The sequence below is a fragment of the Aquila chrysaetos genome, chromosome 5 (genome assembly GCF_900496995.4).
Source record: "Aquila chrysaetos chrysaetos chromosome 5, bAquChr1.4, whole genome shotgun sequence".
Lineage (NCBI taxonomy): Eukaryota > Metazoa > Chordata > Aves > Accipitriformes > Accipitridae > Aquila > Aquila chrysaetos.
In genome coordinates, this window is record NC_044008.1 from 33,865,608 (window position 1) to 33,889,072 (window position 23,465).

The following is a 23,465-nucleotide window of genomic DNA, read 5'->3' on the forward strand; positions in this document are numbered from 1 at the left end:
ACCTCCCTCTTCACAAGCCTGTAAAATGTGCCTAGAGAGGATGCTGCACTTTGGTGAATACAAATATAACCCGAAGAAACATCTTAAGGAAATAATACCTGAATTTACATCTCTTTGTCAAAGTAATAATGATATAGGGAGAATCATGCCAGTTCATCTTCCCTACCTTCAAAGTATTTGATGCACTCCCTCACTAGAAATAACAGGTATGTGCCTATTTCCTAGATGAGGTAAGCATATTTTCTTGCTTTGCTTTCCAGATAGCAAAAAAAAAAAAAAAAAATCTGATAATTCAAACCAGGCATTTTCTGCCCCAATTCATTACATCAAACAACGATGTCACTGTAATACCATTCTAACACTACTATATATAAGTATATACTGGCCAACAGAAATAAGCAAGGTAAAAAAGCTCTTCTTCACCATAATAGTTCATGACAATGCAAAACAACAAACCTAATAACATCTTCAAATTTATTTACCTGTTAGGGAAAAAAGTTCTAGATGTTAAATAATTTTCAGGGATTTTAACCAAATGTCATCAATTATAAATAAAATGAAATCTGGGAAAACAGTCAAAATCATACTTGAAAAAAGTTTACATAAACTTTTTCCAAGAGCAACCAGAGGAGTATCAGAATTTTCATTTCCAAGCAGAAAGTTACAGGAAATCATTTCAACAAGTAGTAGGAAAAAAATACTAGTTAGCTACTCCATACAGGAAGTATGGATGGTCAACTACCCTCCCAAACAAATGGACAGAGCTTTCTCCTTAGTGGAAACTGGTACCAAATAAAACCCCTCCAAAAAGGCAAAAATTAGTAATAACACTGTCTATATTGGCAAAGATGCAGAACAGTGATACGAAAACACGAAAATCATTGTAGTAGATACAGTGCTATGCCCGGTACAGTGAAGAAAGCAAATAGCAGAAACTCTTCAAATAAAGAGGACTGAAATAATTGTTTTGAAAGGAACAGATGAGGAAAGTATGAGAAAGGACTGGTACACCATATCTGGTGAGATTTCAATTTTAAAGTTGTGGCTCACGTGGGACAAAGTGGCCGTTATTTGAAGCCAAATATATTTTATGAGCTGACAGATGTAGAAACAGTGATCGATAACAGCCTGGAGGTCGATACATCACACTTCAGATATCTGCAAGTGATGGCTGGGTGAAGTAAGCCAAGCAGTAGAAGGCTTTATTCACTACATGTTTCCACTGGAAAAATTTCAAACTTCTGCAGTCCAGAAGACTGAAAGCCACTGTTTTAAATCATTATCTTTACAAAAAGACAAATAAAGGATAAGAGTAAACATCATTTTATATTAATCTCACTGAATCAACTTCACTCATATTTTAGCATCCCTTCCTTAGACTGCCAGGGAAATAACATCACATTATTGATGGTTTTGTGGTGGGGTTTTGTCAGTATTTTATTTATTGAGTTTCAGCCTTCGCAACCTTCCAATTTTTTCATTTCACATGACATAGGCACTGTCAGAAAACTGTACATGTGCCGCCTTTTACATTCTTAGCAGTGTCTCCCCTAGGCCAACTTTCCACTCAGATGACCCTTGTCAGTGTGGCAATCCTGTTACAAATAAGAGTATATCAGGTGCAAACTGGTCTTTGCAAAACTGTACAGCTCTCAACAAGCCATGAATCTCTTGTTTGGTTGGTTGAGTTTTGATATTTTGCTCTATTCAGCTCCATGAACTGCCCTCTGCCTCCAACTTGTTACTTTTCTGTGACCTTGTCCAAAACCTGCCATTTTGGTATCTTTAGCTAAAGCCAAATTCTGCTCTTTTCAGAACGCATGCCCATTAAAGATCATTGTTACAGGTACTACAGAAATTTGCAAAATCTACAGAGGAAAAGCTCCAGGCAGAAACTACAACATCAGCTACAAGCTGCTGATTTGGCAACATGCTTCTGGATATGAGACCAAAAAATAATAAGAAAAACAAACCCCAAAACAAACAAACAAAACCCACCAAAATAAAAACAACAAAAAAACCCCAACCACGATCCAATGATGCAGGTGCAGAGTGACATTAGCACATTAGTGGTGAGAACAAACATATTGAAATCAATGCATAGCCATGTGAACATCCACATATTCTAGATGATTTTTGTAATTATAAATAGAACAGGTATTATTATTATTATTATTATTATTATTATTATTATTATTATTATTATTATTATTATTATTATTATTATTATTATTATTACATTACCACCTGACTAAGCAAATTCTAGTGAAAACAGCGTTACTAAAGTCAGGGTAGTATACTTATTAGAGACTGGAACACTGCCAATCTATCCACTCCCAGCTGCCTGAAAGCCAAAATATCCATATCTAACATCTGTTAATGTTTTATTTGCGCTGGAAATAAAATAAAATTAATAATATGTTCCAAGGTATTTTATATTTTGTGAACTCCCTGGTAAGAACATAATGAAAAAAAGGAATGGAAAAGAACAGGTTCTCTTCCCAGACAGCCTCGACAAAATAGGTTATAAGAAGAGCAGGGGAGAGCAGAGCACGGCCTACAGCAAAATTTCCCATGTAAAAAAATATTTTTAGTTCTCTGTCGATAAAATTACCAATATCATGCTTCCAATTTCTTCTTTAGTGCAGGTTGCTATACACGCAGTGTAATGTATTGTAATGAATAAGGATTTTCTTAAGCATACTTTATTTTATAATTCATCCCTCAGGCACACAGTAAGACTAAAACTGGATGGCTTTACCATTAACTCATATACTGATGCATTGCCTCCAGACCTAGAGTCTTCCAGTGGAGTTCCATAATGCATGGGGTCCAGAATAGCTAAGAAGCCACTCACCGAGAAGGGAGCTGCACTTTGATGTACGAAAAGTCTGACTGAGGCACAGTGCACCGAATCCCCCAGTCCTCCTCTGCTAACGCGGAACAATGAAATTCAAAGGATGCGGGGAAGGACAAAAGGAAACATAGGAGCAAAATATTCTGAGAATTCCAATTAGGGTAAGCTGTATTTCAATTTACTGTAAGCTGTATTTTAATTTACACCGAACAACAGATGTATGAGGAGTGAGTTCCTGCTCAGGAGGGAACTGCAAGTGAAAAGGCAGCGTTTCCCTTCCGACGGAGGTATACTGCCCAGCTTACAAAGAACAACTGTCATTGGAGACTACAAGCTCTGCACCGAAAAGCCCCCAACAATTCTGCCACTGGATATATAACAGATATAAACCAAATATATTGCTCTGGTATAAGAGTAGTTTGAAAATTTCCATAGCTTTCCCATAGCAGAGACTGAGTAGCTAGGGTCAAGGGTGAGACTGGCCCTGCCTACCAAAGCCAAGGGGAGTCTTTCCACTGCCTTCAGCTGGCTTTGGGTTCAGCACAGAAAAGGCCCCAAAACATTTCTTAGAGTGTCTCAGTGCTCAGCTTCCAGAGATGTTACGCTTCCCGGAGAAGAGAAGGCTCCGAGGAGATCTTCCCAATGTGTGCAAACACCTGATGGAAGGGAATGAAGAAGAGGGAGCCAGACTGTTCTCAGTGGTGCCCAGTGACAGGACAAGAGGCAGCGGGCATGAATTAAAACGCATGAAAATCCATTTGGACACAAGAAAGCACTTTTTTACTGTGAGGGTGACCGAGCACTGGCACAGGTTGCCCAGAGAGGTTGTGGAGTCTCCATCTGCGTAGATATTCAAAAGCCGTCTGGACACGGTCCTGGGCAACCAGCTGTAGGTGGCCCGGCTTGAGCTGGGGGGTTGGACCAGATGACCTTCAGAGGTGCCTTCCAACCTCAACCCTTCTGTGAGACTCAGATTGTAGGAGCTATGCTGGATTCACAAATGACACATGCATCAATTATGCTTTTCCACTGTAGCTTTGTAAATCTAAAATAGCTCCACTGATTTTATTGACCTACATGAGTTCAAGGATACATTTTTTTCCCTTCAAAATATTTCTTTAGAAAAATTTTGTGCATCCTATTTCTAAATTAATATAAGTACTGCCTTTCTTTTGAAGACACAGACTTGCTGAAGTAATAAAATGGCATAAATGGGCAGTGAAGTACAGTGTAATTCATCCCAGTAGTACAAGTGTGTATATAATGCTTTTTAACTGTCAATACAATGTGGTATTATCGTTGTACGTGATTCAAAAGCCTGAGAAATAAGGTTGATGTGAATCATTTCAGCACGGAAAATCCAGAAAGCAGAGGCTGAATGGACACTATTCTGCTAAATGCTAAATAACATTCAGAAGTTCTGCATGTTGACTACAGGAGGTTATAATAAATAACATGGCTCTAGGAAATAATCTAGTGCCGGCTATATTCCAGATATCTTTTAGTACTATTCTGAAGTAGGCTAATTTATCTGATTTTTCATATAAAAAAAAAAAAAACCTCAAAATAACAGAATTTATGCTCTATTTGCACTCGTATCTTTAAAAAGCCACATATAAATATTTATAATCAAAAGCCACTAATCTTTTGCATTAGCCAGAATGTTGCTTCTCCTCTATATTCTAAAGTGTGCATTTTTTTAAAAAAGCTATGATAAATGACTAATCATTGCTTCACTGCTCAAGACTGCCTCTTCTTCCTCCAGTACCGATGCCTGCTCTGCCGCCCTGAGCCTGCTGCCTGCCCCGCAGCTCTCGGACCCATGCCGTGTCCCCGCCAGCCTTCGCTTTCCAGCCTGCCCCTTCTTCTGATTTACTCCAAGGATAAGATGGCCTGCTCAGTCAGCGCTCACTAATCCTGTCATTCAATCATTTCTCTGAGCTGCAGCCTCTTCTCTGTGCCACGTTGAAGGCAGGAGAAGCTCCGCCGGCACTGGGGCGAACAAGGCACGGGCTGGCGTGCCACCCTGCCACTGATGGATGTCACCTAAGGCAAGACGGTGCCACTCCCTCAGCTCACAAAAAAGGTGGCAGTTTTGTGAAAAGATGAAACTTAGTGAGCAGCACAGGCTTAAGTCCATAATGCTTCAATCCACCCGGATAAATGATGAATTTCAGAGGAAGCTTAATCAATATTCCCTAAGTTGCTAGATAAAAATTTTGAACTCTTGCTGATGGCCCATTGCTGTGCAAATGAGAAGCAGATGGGCTTTTACAGCTCCTTCTCTCTGTGTCAGTAGGCTACAAGTGCTGGAGCTTGCAGAAGAGTGTGTAGCTTTGGGGAAAAAAATCAGTGCATGATGAAGAGCAAGAGGGGAAATCCCCCTAACCTTAATTGTAAAATTAAAAGTTTCTGTAAGCTAGCAAGACGGATCACTGCATCAGAAACCCACGCATGTTATAAGAGCTACAATGTCCATATTTTTGTTTTAATTATTTTGTACAAAAATGCTTTCCAAGTTATATAACCCCTCTACACTCTCTCTCCCCATGCCTGCTAGCGCCAGAAGTGTAAACTGATCCAATACAGCCCTATGCTTCTCACATATGCTTTAAAATACTTGTGTTAGAGTGTGGATTTGGCTACAATGCACCAGAAAACCATCAAATGTCCTGTTTCAGAAAAAACAAGTGCATGGAAAAAACACAGCCTGCAGATTTGAACATAATGGCTCAGACTTTAACCTCCACTGAAATCTGTTGGGATAGATTTAAATAGTTTGGGATTAGGTCTATAAGTGTCTGCAGTGTCCCTGGGAGGAGGCCAGTGATGAGAAGAGCACAATTTCTTCCTGGAGATCAGTCTTTGGTGATGGGAATTATTACTGCGCCAGATACTGGTATAAATATCACTTCTGGCCTTAAAAAAAAGGAAAATCAGCTAGTTTGTTAAAAATACACTGGCTTCATTTAAAAAAAAATACATACATCACATAGCTATCGGAAGTGATGCCTTAGTGTTAATACACCAACTAATAAAAACGTTACCATAAAAAGATTTGCTGACCAAGTACCCATTGTCTCGGCTACTAAGACATTGGCAGTCCTTCCACAATTCACTTAAAATGAATGAACTCGTCCTTGTACTTCTTAAGCCAAGCCTGTGGTCTAAAGCAATACTTTATAGGGTATCAGCGTCTATCACAACACAATGCATTTGTCTCTGCAGAGGAGAAAAGAATTTAATGATCTCTTGCACATCTTTCTCAGATAGGTTTAAAATTGCATTGGGAATAGAAAAGAAAGTAGTCTGCTTTCCAGCTCCAAACAATTCTCCACAGGAAGCTCCCATTGATCTAAGATGTATGTATGCTCTGGAGCTGGACTGAGTTGTGTGTTGAATAGCTTGTCTGCAGCTGAAACATATATCCAACACACTGGCCAATTTATGTGCCTTGGAAGATCATTGCTTTTTAGCCCATTACGGCTAATAGAAAACCCAATGATAATTTGCATGCATTGCCATTCCTTATGCTACCAGCATCGACCTTCACACAAGACAAAACAGATCAAGTTGTCTGAATTTCCTCAAGCAAAGGTACAGAGTTAGGGGAGAAGGTCAGAGTTTGGGATTTTTTTTTTTTTCTTTTGGCTCACAAGAACCACCAAAGTCAAACAATATTGGTAAAAAAAATCCCAAACCAAACCAAAAAAAAAAAAAAAAAAGCTACAACATTCCTTACTAAGTGTTCTGCCCTGAACTAAACATTTAAGAACAACATGAAGAGTCAGTTGTGCTGAAATTTCTAGTGTTGAAAATGTCATCAAACAAGATACAACAAAGCCACCCTGTCCAATATGTAAATGCTGGGCTGGGCTGAAATTCAATTCCTGGGGCTTGGCAGTGTGTTAGGCTCCCCCAAGTCTCTTAGCGTAACTGCTTAATATCAGAACCAGGCTTAAAAAAATCCAGCACTTTCCATTCCTATCTGACACACCTGATATTCATTACATTAACTGATGGAAAGATTAGCCTCACAACTTTAGCTGTCTAAAAATTCAGTATCTAATTGCCGGGGCTCCCTATACAGTCCATGGAATGAGATGTCCACCTCCAGAAGGCAGTTCATCCCATCCCCTCCAGCCCCCTCTCAGCACCAAGCACCCTCCGGAGGTGCCAGCCTCTTTCACTGGCTATCAGGAGAGCCGAACTGGCCATGTCCATAACTAGTAAACGACAACAGGCTTGAAAAATGCTTGATTACAGTCTGTAATCCTCCATGCAGTTTGAGCATCAGCACACATCACGGCACCATTTTGGCCTGAACCAGCCAACATGCTCTGAAGCAACGCCAGGCATGGCTGGGGGGACGGCGCTGATCAGAGGCCATTCCCAGTCAGCCATCTGGATGCATCTTCAATCACTCAGGGGGAAGGAAAAAAAAAAAGAAAAGAACAAACAAAATCAAACCAAAAACCTGGGAAGCCTGCTTGCTGGTCAATGTAAAAGCTTAAGTGCTGTACATTTTCACTCTTCTATGCCAGCTGTCATTAAATCAGACTCCACTCTTTTCATTTTTGGTGGCTTTGTTCAAACACCGGCAGAAGAAAGGAAGGAGTGTGGTGGGAAGCACTCAGCCCTGGGACAGACACAGTGCCAGGGCTGCCACAGCTACCGCTGCCCGGGCAGTTCTACCCACACGACAGTTGGGCAGAGACAACCCGTCGTCTGGTACAAGGAACCACAAATACCAGCAAGGGAACAGAGATATCCATACACGTTCTGTCTTGAAACAAATACTAAACCCAGCTAAAGAACAGTGTATTAGGCATCACTTTTTCTCAGCATTTATGATTGATTGTCAAATACTAAGGATAGCGGCTCCTTGAGCAACACACCCTAATTAGCTGTTTTCCCAATTATAAGCCATCTGTGTTCGCCCTGCATAATCTAGTCAGACAGTACATCCCCTGATATTGTTCTCAGAATCAAAACCAAAAAAGTATTCTCAGAACCTATCCACGTGGAGGAACTCAGTTTTGACCCCTCCAGCAAGAACCGTGGTCACTGAGCACACTGACCTCAATCAGCTCAGACATTGAGCTAAAGACACCAAGAAAACAGGGTACAGCTGGCATATATATATATATGAACTAGTGACAACTCAGCATTTCCACCAAACTGGCCTGGAGAGTAAGTGAGGGTCCTGCAGTCTCCATTGCCTCCACTCTTTACACTCTGGAATTTAACTACCTTGCCAACGGGACTCTAATTTACACTCTTCGTCCTTTGGTCCCTGGGATTTGGCCACTTTAAAAGTTGTTTGAATTTGGTTTTTTTTAAAGGCACTTTAAATAACCTAGATGAAATTAGGAATAATTTTTCAAAAGCAATTTTTATTTATATTTTTTTATCTAATCATTTTCCTGGTAGTTTGTCAAGAGAGTTATATGTGTGCATGTCAGTTATAAATTGAATTATATACTGGCATCAAATTAACAACACTGGAAGCTAACAGGCCTTTGATAATATTAAGAATATCAAAAAGGCAGTATCAGAGTAAACTTCACAGTGTGCTGTACCAGAACTGTATCTTAATTGAAAGGAGAAGTAGCAATGCTGTACGACAAGGTCAGTGTCCATATGCTCGTTCACACTTCTTGACCTTTGTCAATAAAATCAACTTTGTAAGAAGTCATATTGATGTGAGTGCTTCCCCATTAACATCCGGATGGAGAATTCCCAACTCAATTCACAGGTGGTACATTACAAAACATACTTCAGAGGATCAGGTTTTCAAAATCTGCCGACATGGTCAAAGATTCAAATAGAGGCTTGAACTCCACACATCTCACATCCCTGAATTACCAATTCCCTGAGCCATCTAATATGCATGGAAATTCTATGTAGCTGGTTAAAAAAAAAAAAAAAAAAGTATTTGAATTCTCATTTCCTCTCAATTAGAATTAATCTACTTGAGTAAGTTAATAAGGTTTCATAAAATGGGATGGTTTGTGTAACTTCTAACACAATTAAATATTAATAAACTCCTGTGGGAGCAAGATCAATGGAGTACAAAACGTCTTCCTGAATTTTATCTTACAACGTGTCATTTTAACCAGTTATATATTTCTCTATACTCTGTAAGAAGTTTATACAGCAGTAGAAGAGTGATGAAACCACACAGCAAAATCTCAACATTTACAGAATAAAGAAGTGTGTGCATCTCATGCTCAATTTCAAGAATGGATTCCACTGTAGCCTAAAATAAATAACCATCACATATGCGATACAGGCCCATAATCAACCTGAAATATTACATATAGCCCACCTAGATAGCGATTAACCTAAAATTCCCCTTCTCTGGCCCCATTTGCAACAAAACCAACATGCTATAAAACCAAAAGGTAATCACCTATCTTAAATGACAATATTAAATTACCTCTATCCAGTTTCCTGTATAATTCTGTCTGACCTTTTGTGAAAGAACATTTCTAGGTGTCTGGGTTTTGCTGGTCTCTTGGGTCTAGTATGAGTTTTCTCTTCCCTTAATTACAGAAGAAGAATCATAAATCTGAACCTCCATTTCTAGCACTACAACATAAGGTTGAAAGTACATTCTTCTTGCGACAGAGGTGTTAGAAACACTGGTCAAAACAAACACCAGGCAATCGCTCTTGAATTTCTAGCAGTTTGGTCTAAAAGATACACTATGGAAGTCTGCAGAAAGTTTTTAAATAACTTTTTTTCTTTTTAAACATCGATAAGAAATATCTATGCTAAAAAAAAAAAAACAACAACAAAAACAACAAACACTACCACCATAACTACAATGAAACAAAATACCCGCACCTGAAAACTTAAAACCTTCTGGTTACCAATTTCCTAAAATATTTCAGAGAAGTCTAGGTTCCCCAATTCCTCAACCCAAATATTTCATTCCCTGACCAGTTCTCTCACTGACATGTTTACAGAAAGGTTCATTTTCTTTACAGATTTCAAAATACTCATTAGAAGGAAACACCACAATAAAACTTACATTGACATTCCTTGCAGCACTTGCCATCCACATACGCCAGGGCAGAGTTAAGTGGGCAGTCAGAGAGGGGGCAAATCAAAGCCTCGCACTGCACAGTACCATTCTAGAAGAATAAAAGGTGCTTAACTGGTAGTTATATTTAGCAAGAACAGAGATGTTCTCAAACACAGGAACTTAAAAATCTATTTTTAAATGCAACGAACTCTGTAACAACACCCAAAAAGACATTTTAACATGGTTCTTTTAATAACTAAAAGAACAAAAACTGTATCTTTAGAATATCATGCGTACAAACTTTTAGACATGTATGATGTGTTCTTTGAGATGGGGATAATGATCAAATTTTTTTTTTTTTTTTGAGGCAAATCTATCTGGAGGTAAAACATTCTGCCAATTAGCAGCAAACTGACAGATTAGTGTGAAATAACAACCTCACGGAACCATACTCTGCCTTCTGATTTTTACATAACAGACAATACATTTCTAAAAGGTAGTATCATGGCTGCAAGAAAAAATCTGAGACAAAAATACCTAATACATTTAACACTAAATTCAAAGAATTTTAAAGAGCTGTCAGCCAGATTTTATATCATGGACTAAGTCTTCTTCTCATCAACCACAAAATACTAAAAGCAAAATGAATATCCCTCCAGAAATAAAAAGATCAAAATCATACTAAGCTTAAGAAGAAGCATTTAGCAAATTATAGATAGCATCAAATCAATCTAAGGTGCAGTACATTCAACAACATCCTTTTCACCAATTTCTAATGGCTTTTGGATTAGGCATTTAATGAGTTCAAATGGAATTAATGAGTTTTACATGAATGGACAAAACAAAGATGCCATGGTTTGGTACCTGAAAGGATACTTGCAATAGCTTCTGGAGTTGTGATACCTTTGGGAATCTTCCATCCATCTAACAAATCTTTTTCATTTGTGATGTAACAGAGCATGCATATGACCCTGACATTTTACTCTTTCTTACTTATTAAGATGTAACCAAAGGCAACCAGAGGGAATCAGACACAAGGGATCCAGTAAATCATTTGCTAAGAAAAAGGCTGTGTTTATAGTGACAAAAAGCAGGGAATTAATTATCCAGAGAAACTATTTGCACCCCAGTGCATGGGAATAACGTGATAGCTAAGTATACTGCACAGCATCTACGTATGGTGACATGAAATATAGGAGAGCTACGCATGCTGGCACTGCTGAAACAATAGGAAAATGTATTTATTAATACTATTCCTTGGATTCAGAACAGGTTTTCTAGCACTTTGTGGTTACTACCTAGGATACACCTGGCAGTTTTCTCATTATTTGCCTCCATAAAACTGTCATCAGAGGAAACACTAGAGTTCCTGAGTCTCCACTCAAACTGTAGCCATACCATGCAAGTGCAGTTCTTACAGCCATCTGTCCAGGATTCAAACTCTCTGTAAGTCGTGCCTTTCATTGTGCAGGTCCTTTCACAGTAGCACTGATCCAACTTGTTCATCCTCTGCTCAGCTTGGGACAACTGTATTTACAGTTCACAAAAAAGTTTTGAATGTGTAAGTGGCTTCCACATTAGTTTAAACATGATTGAAACTGTCCCCCTTATTGTCAAGCATGCAGATGAGAGAATACATGTAGAAAAATGCAGTCAAAGATAATAAAACAATTATTGCCAAATACAATATGATTAAAACATCACTCATTCAGAGATGGAAATTAAGAAGCAAGACACAATGCATTTCATCCTTTTCTAACATCAGGGACATCATGAAACAAAGTGAGTAGGTGAAGATGGGTATGGCCCCTGGTTTCTTATCTTTGTATGTGTGAACTGACCAAGAATTTTGCTCAACATAAACTACTTGCAGACATTAGGTTATGCACAAAAGACCTGAATCTGAGCGGAGAGGCAAAATTGGTGGTAAAGCTCAAAACCAACATGTTAGCAACTGTTTCTCCACTTCAACCAAGGCATTTTTAACATTTGTGTATAAAATCAGCCAGGTAACAGCATTCCTGCAGACATCTGCAAGAACTGACATTTAAAACCAGAAGACTAGTCTATGTTGACCGGCAGACATGAATGTCTTTGGTGTGACATTCTAGGGAAAAAGAAGAAGAAAATGCTGGATTGGATCCTTAATTCCTTCTTTTGTATATATTTTGTCTGAACACACCTTTGGCAGCTCAGGTCTAGAAAAGCCTTGAACCAATAAGTCTTGCTGCAATAAGCACTATAAGCACAGTAACCTATTTCATTCTAGGTTTATCGACTTGTTAGCCTAATAGATAGAGCTTGAAGATCTATGAGACCTTTCCTTGCTCAGGGATTTGGATTCTGTTTACTATTAAAAAATATGATTCTATAAAAATATTAAAAAACAAGAAAGCTCTCTGAACTGGGAATTTGTATGCACAGACACTAGGCACAGATATATAAATACAAACGTATAAACATACCATGCAGGGGTGTTCCGCGCACACCCACGTGCACATCCCCACATATGCATAAATAATCTAAAAAGACAGCAATTACAGCCTCAGAGTCCGCATTTCTCCCATGCCATGACTCCTAGTAAACACTACCTTAGCTGATGTTTTGGCTAAAATGTCTTGCAGTTCCATAATTTTCTGCACAAGTCCATGGAAGTCATTACAAGTTGGGCACGCTAGAATAACAAAATACGTATATTAATTAAAAAAAACCAACATGTATTCACAATAGGTTCAATCATGTCAAAGTTGACAACCAATACACTGAAATTCAAGGTTTTAAGAAAGCTTATAGGACAAAAAGTAGGTACAAAGCACACCTTTCATTTTATGGTATAAGAATTAATAGACTTACTGCGATTAAGATCTGGGCATTGAGAAATAAATCCTTGAGGCATGACAAGTAATTGCACATCTTGCATTATGCCCTATGTGTAAGTGGAAAGAAAAAAAAGGATACATTATTTTTACCTGTCAAAATTATGTTTTCCATTCACCATGTAAAACATTAAAGCCCACACAGAAAAGCTGCCTGATAAAAACAATACTTATGAATACACAGCTTCTTGCCTGGACACAATGCAGTGATAAAAGAATAAACAGAAAGTAAAATAGATAGATGTACAAATACAGACATACTGAATCATTTTTAAAGACATGAAATTAAATGTCAAGATGTAATAACATGGCAAGAGTTTGGCTGTTTTGAATGCATTGTTATTTTTAGTTAGTCATTGCAGAAAAGCTTGCAAATGACCTTTAAAAGTAATTTGAAAAACAGTTGCAGTTTCAGTTACTTTGAAAGACACTTTTAAATAAAACGGAAATTTTTTACTAAGCTATAACTGTCAAATAGAAGTGAAGATTAAAGAAACCTGAGTCAGGAAAAACACATTCATGCAAACCCTTTATGATTTCAACAGGGATTTTTCCATAAAGCATGCGGAATGCCGAGAAACTACATGTCTGTTACACGGCTGCAGTGTTGCATGTTGGCAAGAACTTAGGGGAAGTTTAGCATGAAATTCAACTATGCCATCTGGAAAGGGCCAGTTTCACGCACAAGAATAGATCCCATACTTGCAGGCAGAATTTACATGCATCCTTAGTCATTAAGATATAATTAGTAGCCACTTTGCTGCCCTGCAACAGCAAAGGCCAAATAGCAATTTCAAAGTGAGCCATCCTGTCTTTTTCACTCCAGATGTCCCTTTCATCCATGGCTCCTTCCCTGCATCTCCAAAACTCCTTCTTAGGAGGAAAAGCAAAATAATTACAACATGCTTCAGCGTGCTTATAAAGGGAATGTTTCACAACACTAAGAACACAATGCAAACTAAATGCAAAAGTCCACATTTCATCCACATACACTGGGCATTCAATACAGATGTTGCAAGGTCAAAGAACCAGAATTTTGACCTCAAGTGAATGACTCGGAGTGACTTAGCAGCTTAAGTGACCTACAGAGAAGAGTAGGTGTCACTGGAGGGCAACTAAGAGGGTACTTAAGTACCATGCCTACCTTTCTCCCTTAACAACAAAGCTACACTCTACAGGAACTGGATGCTTCCCCACGCTGTGCAAGGAGCTGCAGGGATTAGCTAATAGTAAAAAAAATAGGTGCGCCTGAGACAGGGCTCCACGTCAGGACCTCTCACAGCACGTGTTCTGGAAGTCAGGAGCAAAGACCTCTTTGAAGAGCACACCAAAAAGTTCACTGTATTAATTTCTCCTCCCTTCCTTCCTCGGTGTCATCAAGTTCAAACTCATGTCAACCCAAGTTATGGCAGTTTCATGAAAACGAGGAACGGCAGGGTCCAACCCATTCAAGTTTAAAACACTCTTCACTGAACGCACAGCCAAGTATTCAAATAATTTAGCTATTAACAGTAAAGCTTCTCCAACTATTTGAGGAGCTTTATTCATCATACATCAGCTGTGATGCAAGCTGGCCTCTGCCACTCGCCAGGAATTTAGGTTCCTTCTCCCAGAGTAACCCCAGGGAGCTGTGACACCTAGCCCGCCTGGGCTCCCAAATCAGGACCTCCTGACAGTACAGGAGAGGCTTTGCACAGGCTCCCCAAGAACCTAGTCTTCAAATTAACACACCGCTGGATGCTAGGTACCGAGAGAAGTTATACCGTGACAGAAACCAGATAGTCAGAATTGCTTTCTCAGACTTCAGACTTTATAGTGAAACAAGTACAAATATATCCCAGTGTGAATATGCCTACTGGCACATGGGTTTAGTGCAGCAATATTAGGTTGAAAAACAAATACAGCCAAATAAAATCTTTTTCAGAGTGACTTATGATTTTGAGTACCTTGACCGCTCTGGGCAATCCATTTAATCCACTCAGAGCAGCCTGATTTTCAGAAATAGCTAAGCACCTGGACCTCTCAAAATCAGATCAGTAGGAGTTATCCCACAGTGAGTGTCTAAAAATATAGGCTCTCCAAAACACAAAGAAGCATTGAAAGTCCTCATCTTCTAAGCTGATGAATCTCCTGTACACCAGCATCACATTTTCAGATGCAGTTTGACCATTGGTACCGTATTATGCTGGAGAAATCACTTAGCACAGTATATTTTGGCTATATTGACGCTCTTTTAACAGCTATCCATTTCTGTATTTCCGTTAAGCTGGCTTATATATGTAACTGAGGCAAAATTCTCCATGTATTTTGTTTAATTTTACCTTTCTTGAAAAGAAAGAAACAAACAAAAAAATTCAGTCCACTGTTGGAGTATTTCTTTCTCTACACCTAATGATTTGGCAAAAAGAAGAATATAATCAAGTCAAAAACTGAGAAGGCACAAAAAAATAAAAAGGAATATTTTTTAAAAAGTATTAATTATAAGCACATAGAATAAATGAAATGTATCTGAGATCAGTTTAAGCAATGCACTAATATTTTCTGATTTTAATCTTGTAGTCAACTGTTTAAGCCAGAAATATAATTTTGCAGCTTGTTTAATAGACATCCTCTTAGTCTTGGAGGAAAAGGAAACACATATTGAACTGAAAAATAAAAACAAAGCCATGCTTCAGTTTTCAAATATGAGTGCCCCACTGGACCTCTGTACTTCATACACAACAAGGATATAAATTAGCATTTAAGTATAGCAAACAGTATTTCAACACCCAAACCCTGATTTTAGTGCAAAAGCACAGAACTTGCTGTGAAAACCATAGTCAAAGTGGTTTAGGCTAAAAAAAGATTTAGCAGGCCATATTTTAAAAAGTGATTGGGTCTTCTGTGATCAACATCATCAATTCTATTTTGCAGCTCAAGTAAAAAGATGCCTACTGGGAGGCAAATGGGACTGCAGTGTGGAAGGCATCACATGCCATCATTTGTTACAGCAGCTCCAGAGAAGATCGAGGCCAAACGACAGAAAGCGGCTGTGACCAATGAGTGCTACCTAATGGACTCAGAGGAATCAAAATTTACACTCCAGTTCAACATAGCATTCACTTCTTCAATCTTGCTATACACCAGGTGCTTGCTATATATACATGTTAAAGCAGAAGCAGTAAGCAAAAAGCATGTACAAATATTCTTCCTCTGGGGGAAAAAGCATTCTCTTCATAGACGCCAGTCATCTCATTCGTTTCTGAGCCAAGACGACCTTGTGATGAAATCTAAATCCTACAGGGGCAATGAATTTGGAGTTCCCTAGACTGTAGTGTTCTGTGACACACAGAAAAATGCATCTAGCTATGAAACAGACAATAATCTGACCATTTATCTCCTGGAATTCTGTTGCACTTGGCCATTTACCTTTCCCTGTCTTAGGCTGTGGTTGGCTGTGTCATTTGGTGACACCGAGCCCTATGCATCTGGCTCTGCAGCTTTACTTAGTGAAGTCCAGTTTGATGGAAACACAGCTCGCCGCATCAGATATGCTGATACCAAACACACCACAGCCCTAAAAACTGTGTTATGATTACAGAAGCACAGACTGGTTGAGGTTGGGAGGCACCTCCTGAGATCATCTACTCCCACTCCCCTGCTCAAGCAGGATCAGCCACAGCAGGTTGCCCAGGACTGTGTCCAAACGGCTTTTGAATATCTCCATAGTAGTCTTACTCTGACCAACCCCACGGTAGAACTGTTTTCCTATGTTCAGATGGGATTTCAGGTGTTTCAGGTTTTGCCCATTGCTTCTTGGCCTGTCAGTAGGCACTACTGAGAAGAGTCTGGATCCCTCATCTTCATTTCCCACACATATTCAGGTAATTATATACATTGATGAGATCCCCCCAAGCCTTCTCTTCTCTAGGCTGAACAATCCCAGCTCTCTCAGCCTCTCCTCATATGAAAGATGCTCCAATCCCTTAACCATTTTTAAGTTCACTCTTTTCCTTCCAGTGAATGCATACCTTAAAATAACCATGTGCATTATTCCTCTGTCCCAGCCAAAAGGTTGTACCCAAAGGTAAGTCCATGAAGGGCTTCTCCACAACTCTTTCATAAATTCTGAAAGAGAAGGGAAAAACATAGTCCCAAGTTATCGTTTCCTTCACTTGGAGCTGGAATGTTCCACATGTGACAACTTCTTATAAAACAACACTCTTTACTTACTTATTGCAGTCCACGTGTAAAATCAAGTGAGAGGCACTGATTGCTAAGGAAAGCCTGTGCCATTTATCATCTGCCAAAATGTATGGGAATACTTCTGTATGGGAGCGATGACTGCCTGAACGATAATGCAACCTGATTTCATTTCGATGACCGCTGCTTTCCAACTCCAGGTACCTGTACCATAAATGCATCATCATGTCATGAACCATTCTTATCAGCACAGCAACATTTTACATAACACAACTTCTCATTATCATGCAGGAACTATTTAAAAGAGGGGGAAAGACAAGCAAGGAGGTACAAAGATGAACGTAGACACTTTTCAGATTTGCGCTGCATCCTTCTTCTCAATAACACGTAATAGCAGGTTCCAACTTTTATGTAAGTACACAAGATCCCAAGCCAAATATTTTTTTCCTTTAGCAACACTATTTTCCATAACATGATCTGATTGGAAATACAATTGCTCCATTATGAATAATTGCCTCATATCCTGAAAGCACAGTAAGGATACTCTGAAGGCATGAATGCACAAAAGACAACACCAAGTTTTGCGATAGGGACATCACTCGCCATTACCAACCAGGGAAGTAAGCAAGAACTGAGACAGAACACTGCCTTGTTTGCTTTCGGATGTACCGTTAACATCTCCTTTCATTTTTTGTAATGAAATTTCTCCAAAGAAATACAAAATCAAGACATGCTAACTCTTCAGAACAATTTATATATGTGCACATATTTGCTTTGTTAAATAAGCATGTGTATTTGTGGTGGGTGTGTATATATACACGCATGTATGTATATGTTTGCACATATATGTGCATATGTATATACATGGTAAATAAACAGCATTGCAGCTGTACCAAGATAAGTACACCATACACCAGATTTGCAGATTGCAAACACAAGCTTTGCTGGTGAAATTCCAGCAGATCAATTTAGAAAGCACCCCATAACCAAACTTGGTACTTAGTCAGACAGGCTTGTTTCTTGCATATCGGACCTCTTCTGGGAACAAGCTTGACAAACCATTTGTCTTCAAAGTACTAAGTTTCCCATTTTAAAGTCCCCCCTTAAAATGCTTTTAAAACAGGAAAGACAAACAGAAATGGAGATTCTCTAATAATCATATGCAACCTACATCTAAAGAGCAAGGCAAATAACATGGTATGTGGTGAGATGCACAACAACTGGGAAAATGGACAATTCATTTTTGTCTATTTTTGCTGCTACATTTTGCAATCAGGCATAACAGTGGTTTGTAATCTGAGTGCACACGTGTTTTAGGGTGCTGTCGTTTACTTTAACAGGCTATCTGTATTAAAGAACAGACAAGACAATGATTGCAGTTTTCAAGAGTGAAGATTAGACCAAATCAAAACCACCTTGTACAATCATTATCCCCAGGAAGAGGTTGGGCTCACTGCACATCTCTCCTTCCTTCAGGGTGTTTCACAGTGGAACATGCCTAGCAACAGCACAAAACCAACTATCCTTTTGCAAAACTGGCAAAAGGCAATTTCTTCTTCTTCCCCAGTATTAACAAAGCAGTTAACTGGAGTCAGCAATGAATTTTATAATCTGAGATAATTTACCTCCTCACGGCCCAAAAATAATTCTTGCATTGGCAAGAAGTGTAAACTAATTGAAGGCCTGGCTGGAAAAAAATTGGGCAATAATGAAAGGACATCAGTCAACTTAATAACCTCCCTCATAACTCAAGCTTCAAGGATAAAAATAAGGTCATTCTCAACCTAACAGAGAAGGGCAACATTAGAGAATTGGACTCCTCCAGCAACTTTTAAGTGTCTCCACCCAGCTGAAGAAACCATCTGGAAAAAGAAAGGCACGGATATGTTGAAACATTATCTCCTGGCAGAACCAATGGCTAGCTTCTACTGTCTTCAAAGTCAATGGCAGAACTGATGCCAGCACACTGAGATGCAGGCAGGCAGGGAACAAACTACACAAATAGACATACAGTCAAGTACAGAAGGTAAAAAATGAACACTTATGTTGCCCCTTATGCAGGTGAGATAATGAAATCTCTGAGAATGAAACACGGATTTCCCAATAAAAACAAGACTTCGCTGTAAAAATTTCAGGAATTAAGAACTGCTGAGAGAAGATGCTGGCATTCGATGACACTGCAGTAAGCAATGAAATCTTCCTACGCAAAGGTGTGCAAAAATTGTGGACACCTGGGGTTTTGTTTTAACCATGATTAATGCACTGTTTTGAGATCCACAGGCAAACTCTTTTGTCCTTCCATTTGGTAAACTAACAAACACATCTAACTTCTAAAGGCTTGATGATTGTTAGAGAAAACGTGCAGCAATATGAAAAAGAAAACAATAGCCATTAGGAGAATTATTAGGAGAATCATTTATGGTTTACTAATAATTTGTAGAGGCAGCAAAACGCAATTAGAAAAGCAAGCGGAATGACAGCCGGAACAATACTGCCTTCAGCTTGAACTAACGTCATGACACTGAAACACAGAGAAGTGAAAGTGATTCACTTTCACTTCATTTTTTACAAAATACTGTGCTTGCTATTCCACTTCTCTAGATTTGTTTAATTGCCTGGACTTAAACGGCTCTGGTTCAGTCTCATGAGTTTCAGAAGATGGGACAAGCCTCAGCACTGACAAACAGGTACGGGTGGAAATGCAAAGTCCACCTGCAGTGAGGTTTCTTGCGCCGTCTGTGAGGCTGTAGACTTGGGTACGTGCTTTCCGAAGGTTTGGAAGAGTCTTTGAGACAGTAAGCTAAGCATTAACAAATACACCTGGATTTTAAAAATCCATTTATAGTGACAAAAATACTCTACCCTCTCTGTACGCTCAGGATTACTAACCTTTTGAGAGAGAAAAGAGGGTGATCTTGGTTCCTGAACGACTTACTCCCAAAGGAAACAATAACTGCATCGTACTGTAGTCTTCCCCTAACCAAGAATCTCATTACTGAAAAGTTGCAGGGGAACCTCATCAGCTGAATCACTGGTTTCTTGCCCACACCAGCCCAGCCCACCCACTGCAGGGAGAGCAGCAGCCAAAGAAGTCCCATGACTAATATCACTGCTGCTTCTCCCAACAGCTCCAAGGTGCTCTTTCATACTGCAAAAGGCAAATGGCTCTGGGAGTGAAAAATAAACTGCAATGAGAAACACAGTACAACAGCAGAACCTGCTTCCCCCTTTACTAACGTCTGTGATCTCTGTGGTTGTTTAATCAATACCAGCCTACTTCATTTTAACCCCCCAAAAACCACACACGCTTTGGGTCAAACGGATTTAACTTCGCAGGGAGATGATACGTGCTTAGGTTTACTATGTTTGACGTACGGAGAAGAAAATGCCAACCTGGAAAAAGAAGTTGTTACATCTCTGTAGATCACTCTGTGCATGCACAATCATTGCAAAGGCAACAGCCAAGGCCACCGTAAGATCAGCTGCTCTCCTTGGAAACCAGCCAGACAGCGATCCCTTATGTACTGACTAAGGCTGAGCCTATCTTCATAAGAGGAAGGAATTTGTCTCAAATGCCCCAGAGGAATTTGAGACAGAAAACAGGGATGTTTTCTCTGCTGCCCAGCACTGATCTATTGTAACTCCTGGATAAGAGTTGAGAGTCAGCAGATCTGCTCAACTGCGGAGCTGCTACTGACCGTCCCAACGAAGAGCACGTGGTCTGCACGAGGCTGTACCGGACCTGTTCTTCAGGCTGCGACAGACCAGCGTGGGGGAGACCGTGGAAGCAGAAGTCGGGATGTACAGCAAAAAGCTGGAGATTTAGGAGGTGGAACACCAGGTGGTCCTGGCGTACGCGGTAGCAGTCTTTGAGAAAAGGGACGTTATGGCCTTCCAGCTAACGGCCAGCGCTGGTAACGCCAAGCCTTTGATGGCTCACTCGCTCCTTTGGCATCCCTGCTCGCACAGCAAACACACACTGCAGCTGCCCGCCTTTACTCCAGGCAACTAATAAAAACAGACTTCAATTTACAGCGTGTAGACAAATATTTTAGAAGCTAAAGGCAAGATATCATGTCTGCTTCTTATGAATTTATTACAGGGTGGGTTGTTTTGTTGGTTTTTTTAAACTTTTACTACTCACATTTATAGGTAGAGTGTTAAAAGAGTTCTTCATGGCTCTTTGATCTACACTAAGAAGAAAAGGAAAACCAGTAAAATCAAAAAGGAGTATGTACTTCAGAAAAAAATTAAAATCCTTATCTCCATTACTTATAAAAATCTTTATCTGAAGATTCTTGATACAAAAGTTCTGGCTTTTTGTTAGGTATAATTACATAAAACATAAAAAAAGAGATCCTACTTAGTAGACCCTATTCAGTGCGAACTATGGCTACAACAGCAGTAAGCAATTCTGCTGGGTGTAGATTATGAAGATATAAAAGCAATTCACGCTGTACAGCCACCACATTCAGCAATGTGTTATTTGCTATTTTCCACAGTATAATGACTGGGCAGTCAGCAGAGTGAGCCTTATTTTTCTATTTGGAAGTAACACTTAAAGTGTTCTGAAACATTAACTAGGAGTTTTTACTGCTTGGTGCATCTCCGAGATCAATATGGCATCAAAATAGCCCCAGATGGATTCTAAATGCCAAGTGGCAACTGCACTGTACCTGTAAAAACCTAGTCCCACCTCTCACTTACATTACTGCTTGGCCTTACTGGCTTTGCCCTTTTCCCTGACTATCTAGAGCTCTACCTAGGCAAGAGATGACTGGCAGTTTTGCCAGGGAGTGATAAATAAAAAGACAGTCTTTACCTTTCTGGATAAGTTGGTAGCACTTTGTGCAAGTGCACAGTGGGCAGGAAAGCCACCAAATTCAGTTTCCGTCCCTTTCTTTTGCTGAATACAGTTTTAGAGCCAGACAAGAGTTTTCTGACATAGGATATTTTTGTCCAAAAATGCTGATCCATTAATTAAAACCAAATCTTTTGATAGAAACAAGCATTCTTGCAGCAAGGCTTGTGGGGTCCAGGATGAAATGCTTGTTAAAATGAGAGACAGACAGAGCAAATCTAAGACTCTCTGAAAGACTTTCTCAAATACTCTTTAATGCCACAGTTATTACCAATTCGAAAGCAGAGATCCCAAGTGAAGAGAGGATGAAATCAGAAGAGGGTATTTCCCGTATCAAAATAGAGTGCACAAACAACAGGACAGTAAAACCAGTCTCTCAGGTTGACCTGTTGAGGCTCTTCCATTACGTATAATTCATCAGTCAAAAAGAGTAAGTCAGGTCCAAGAGCAACCTAAATTCAGTAAGTTGATCTCAAGTCCTATGACTGTGTATTGGTTTTGTTGGCAAGGTTTTGGTAGCGGGGGGGGTTACAGGGGTGGCTTCTGTAAGAAGCTGCTAGAAGCTTCCCCTGTGTTCAAGAGAAAGCTAATACCAGCTCTGAGACGGACCCGCCGCCGGCCAAGGCCGAGCCAATCAGCGATAGCGGTAACGCCTCTGTGATAACATTTTTAAGAAGGAAAAAAAAAGTTGGGACAGGCAGATTCGGCAGCCGGAGAGAGGAGTGAGAACATGTAAGAGAAACAACTCTGCGGACACCAAGGTCAGTGCAGAAGGAGGGGAGGAGATGCTCCAGGCGCCGGAGCAGAGATTCCCCTGCGGCCCGTGGTGAAGACCATGGTGAGGCAGGCTGTCCCCCTGCAGTCCATGGAGGTCCACGGTGGAGCAGATCTCCACCTGTAGCCCGTGGAGGACCCCACGCCGGAGCAGGTGGGTTTCCCGAAGGAGGCTGTGACCCCGTGGGAACCCTGCGCTGGAGCAGGTTCCTGGCAGGACCTGCGGATCTGTGCGGAGAGGAGCCCACGGAGCAGGTTTTCTTGCAGGACTTGTGACCCCGTGGGGGACCCACGCTGGAGCAGTGTGCTCCTGAAGGACTGCACACCGTGGAAAGGACCCATGCTGGAGCAGTTCGTGAAGAACTGCAGCCCGTGGGAAGGGCCCACGTTGGAGAAGTTCGTGGAGGACTGTCTCCCGTGGGTGGGACCCCACGTTGGAGCAGGGAAGAGTGTGATGAGTCCTCCCCCTGAGGAGGATGAAGCGGCAGAAAACAACGTGTGATGAACTGACCGTAAACCCCATTCCCCGTCCCCCTGTGCCGCTGGGGGGGTTGGTAGAGAAGCCGGGAGTGAAGTTGTGCCCGGGAAGAAGGGAGGGGTGGAGGGAAGGTGTTCTGAGATTTGGTTTTATTTCTCATTACCCTGCTCTGGTTGATTTGTAATAAAGTGGGTTAATTTTACCCAAGTTGAGTCTGTTTTGCCCGTGACGGTAAGTGGTGAGTGATCTCTCTCCTGTCCTTATCTCGACCCACAAGCTCTTTGTTATATTTTCTCTCCCCCGTCCAGCTGAGGAGGGGGAGTGATAGAACGGCTTTGGTGGGCACCTGGTAACCAGCCAGGGTCAACCCATCACAGACTGTACTAATAAATAAAGCCAGCAAG

At 40.3% G+C, this 23,465-nt stretch overlaps 1 protein-coding gene across 1 annotated transcript in view; it reads right to left on the minus strand.

Moving 5' to 3' along the window:
* Positions 1 to 23,465, minus strand: part of NELL2 (neural EGFL like 2) — a 155,662-nt gene that overhangs the window by 100,340 nt on the left and 31,857 nt on the right. Inside the window, exons 4-9 of the mRNA XM_030015236.2 lie at positions 16,979 to 17,152; positions 16,777 to 16,873; positions 12,744 to 12,816; positions 12,482 to 12,564; positions 11,289 to 11,417; positions 9,897 to 9,999 (exon numbers count right to left, since the gene is read on the minus strand). Of these exons, the coding sequence (XP_029871096.1) occupies positions 9,897 to 9,999; positions 11,289 to 11,417; positions 12,482 to 12,564; positions 12,744 to 12,816; positions 16,777 to 16,873; positions 16,979 to 17,152 (659 nt within the window). The remainder of the gene's footprint in view (positions 1 to 9,896; positions 10,000 to 11,288; positions 11,418 to 12,481; positions 12,565 to 12,743; positions 12,817 to 16,776; positions 16,874 to 16,978; positions 17,153 to 23,465) is intronic.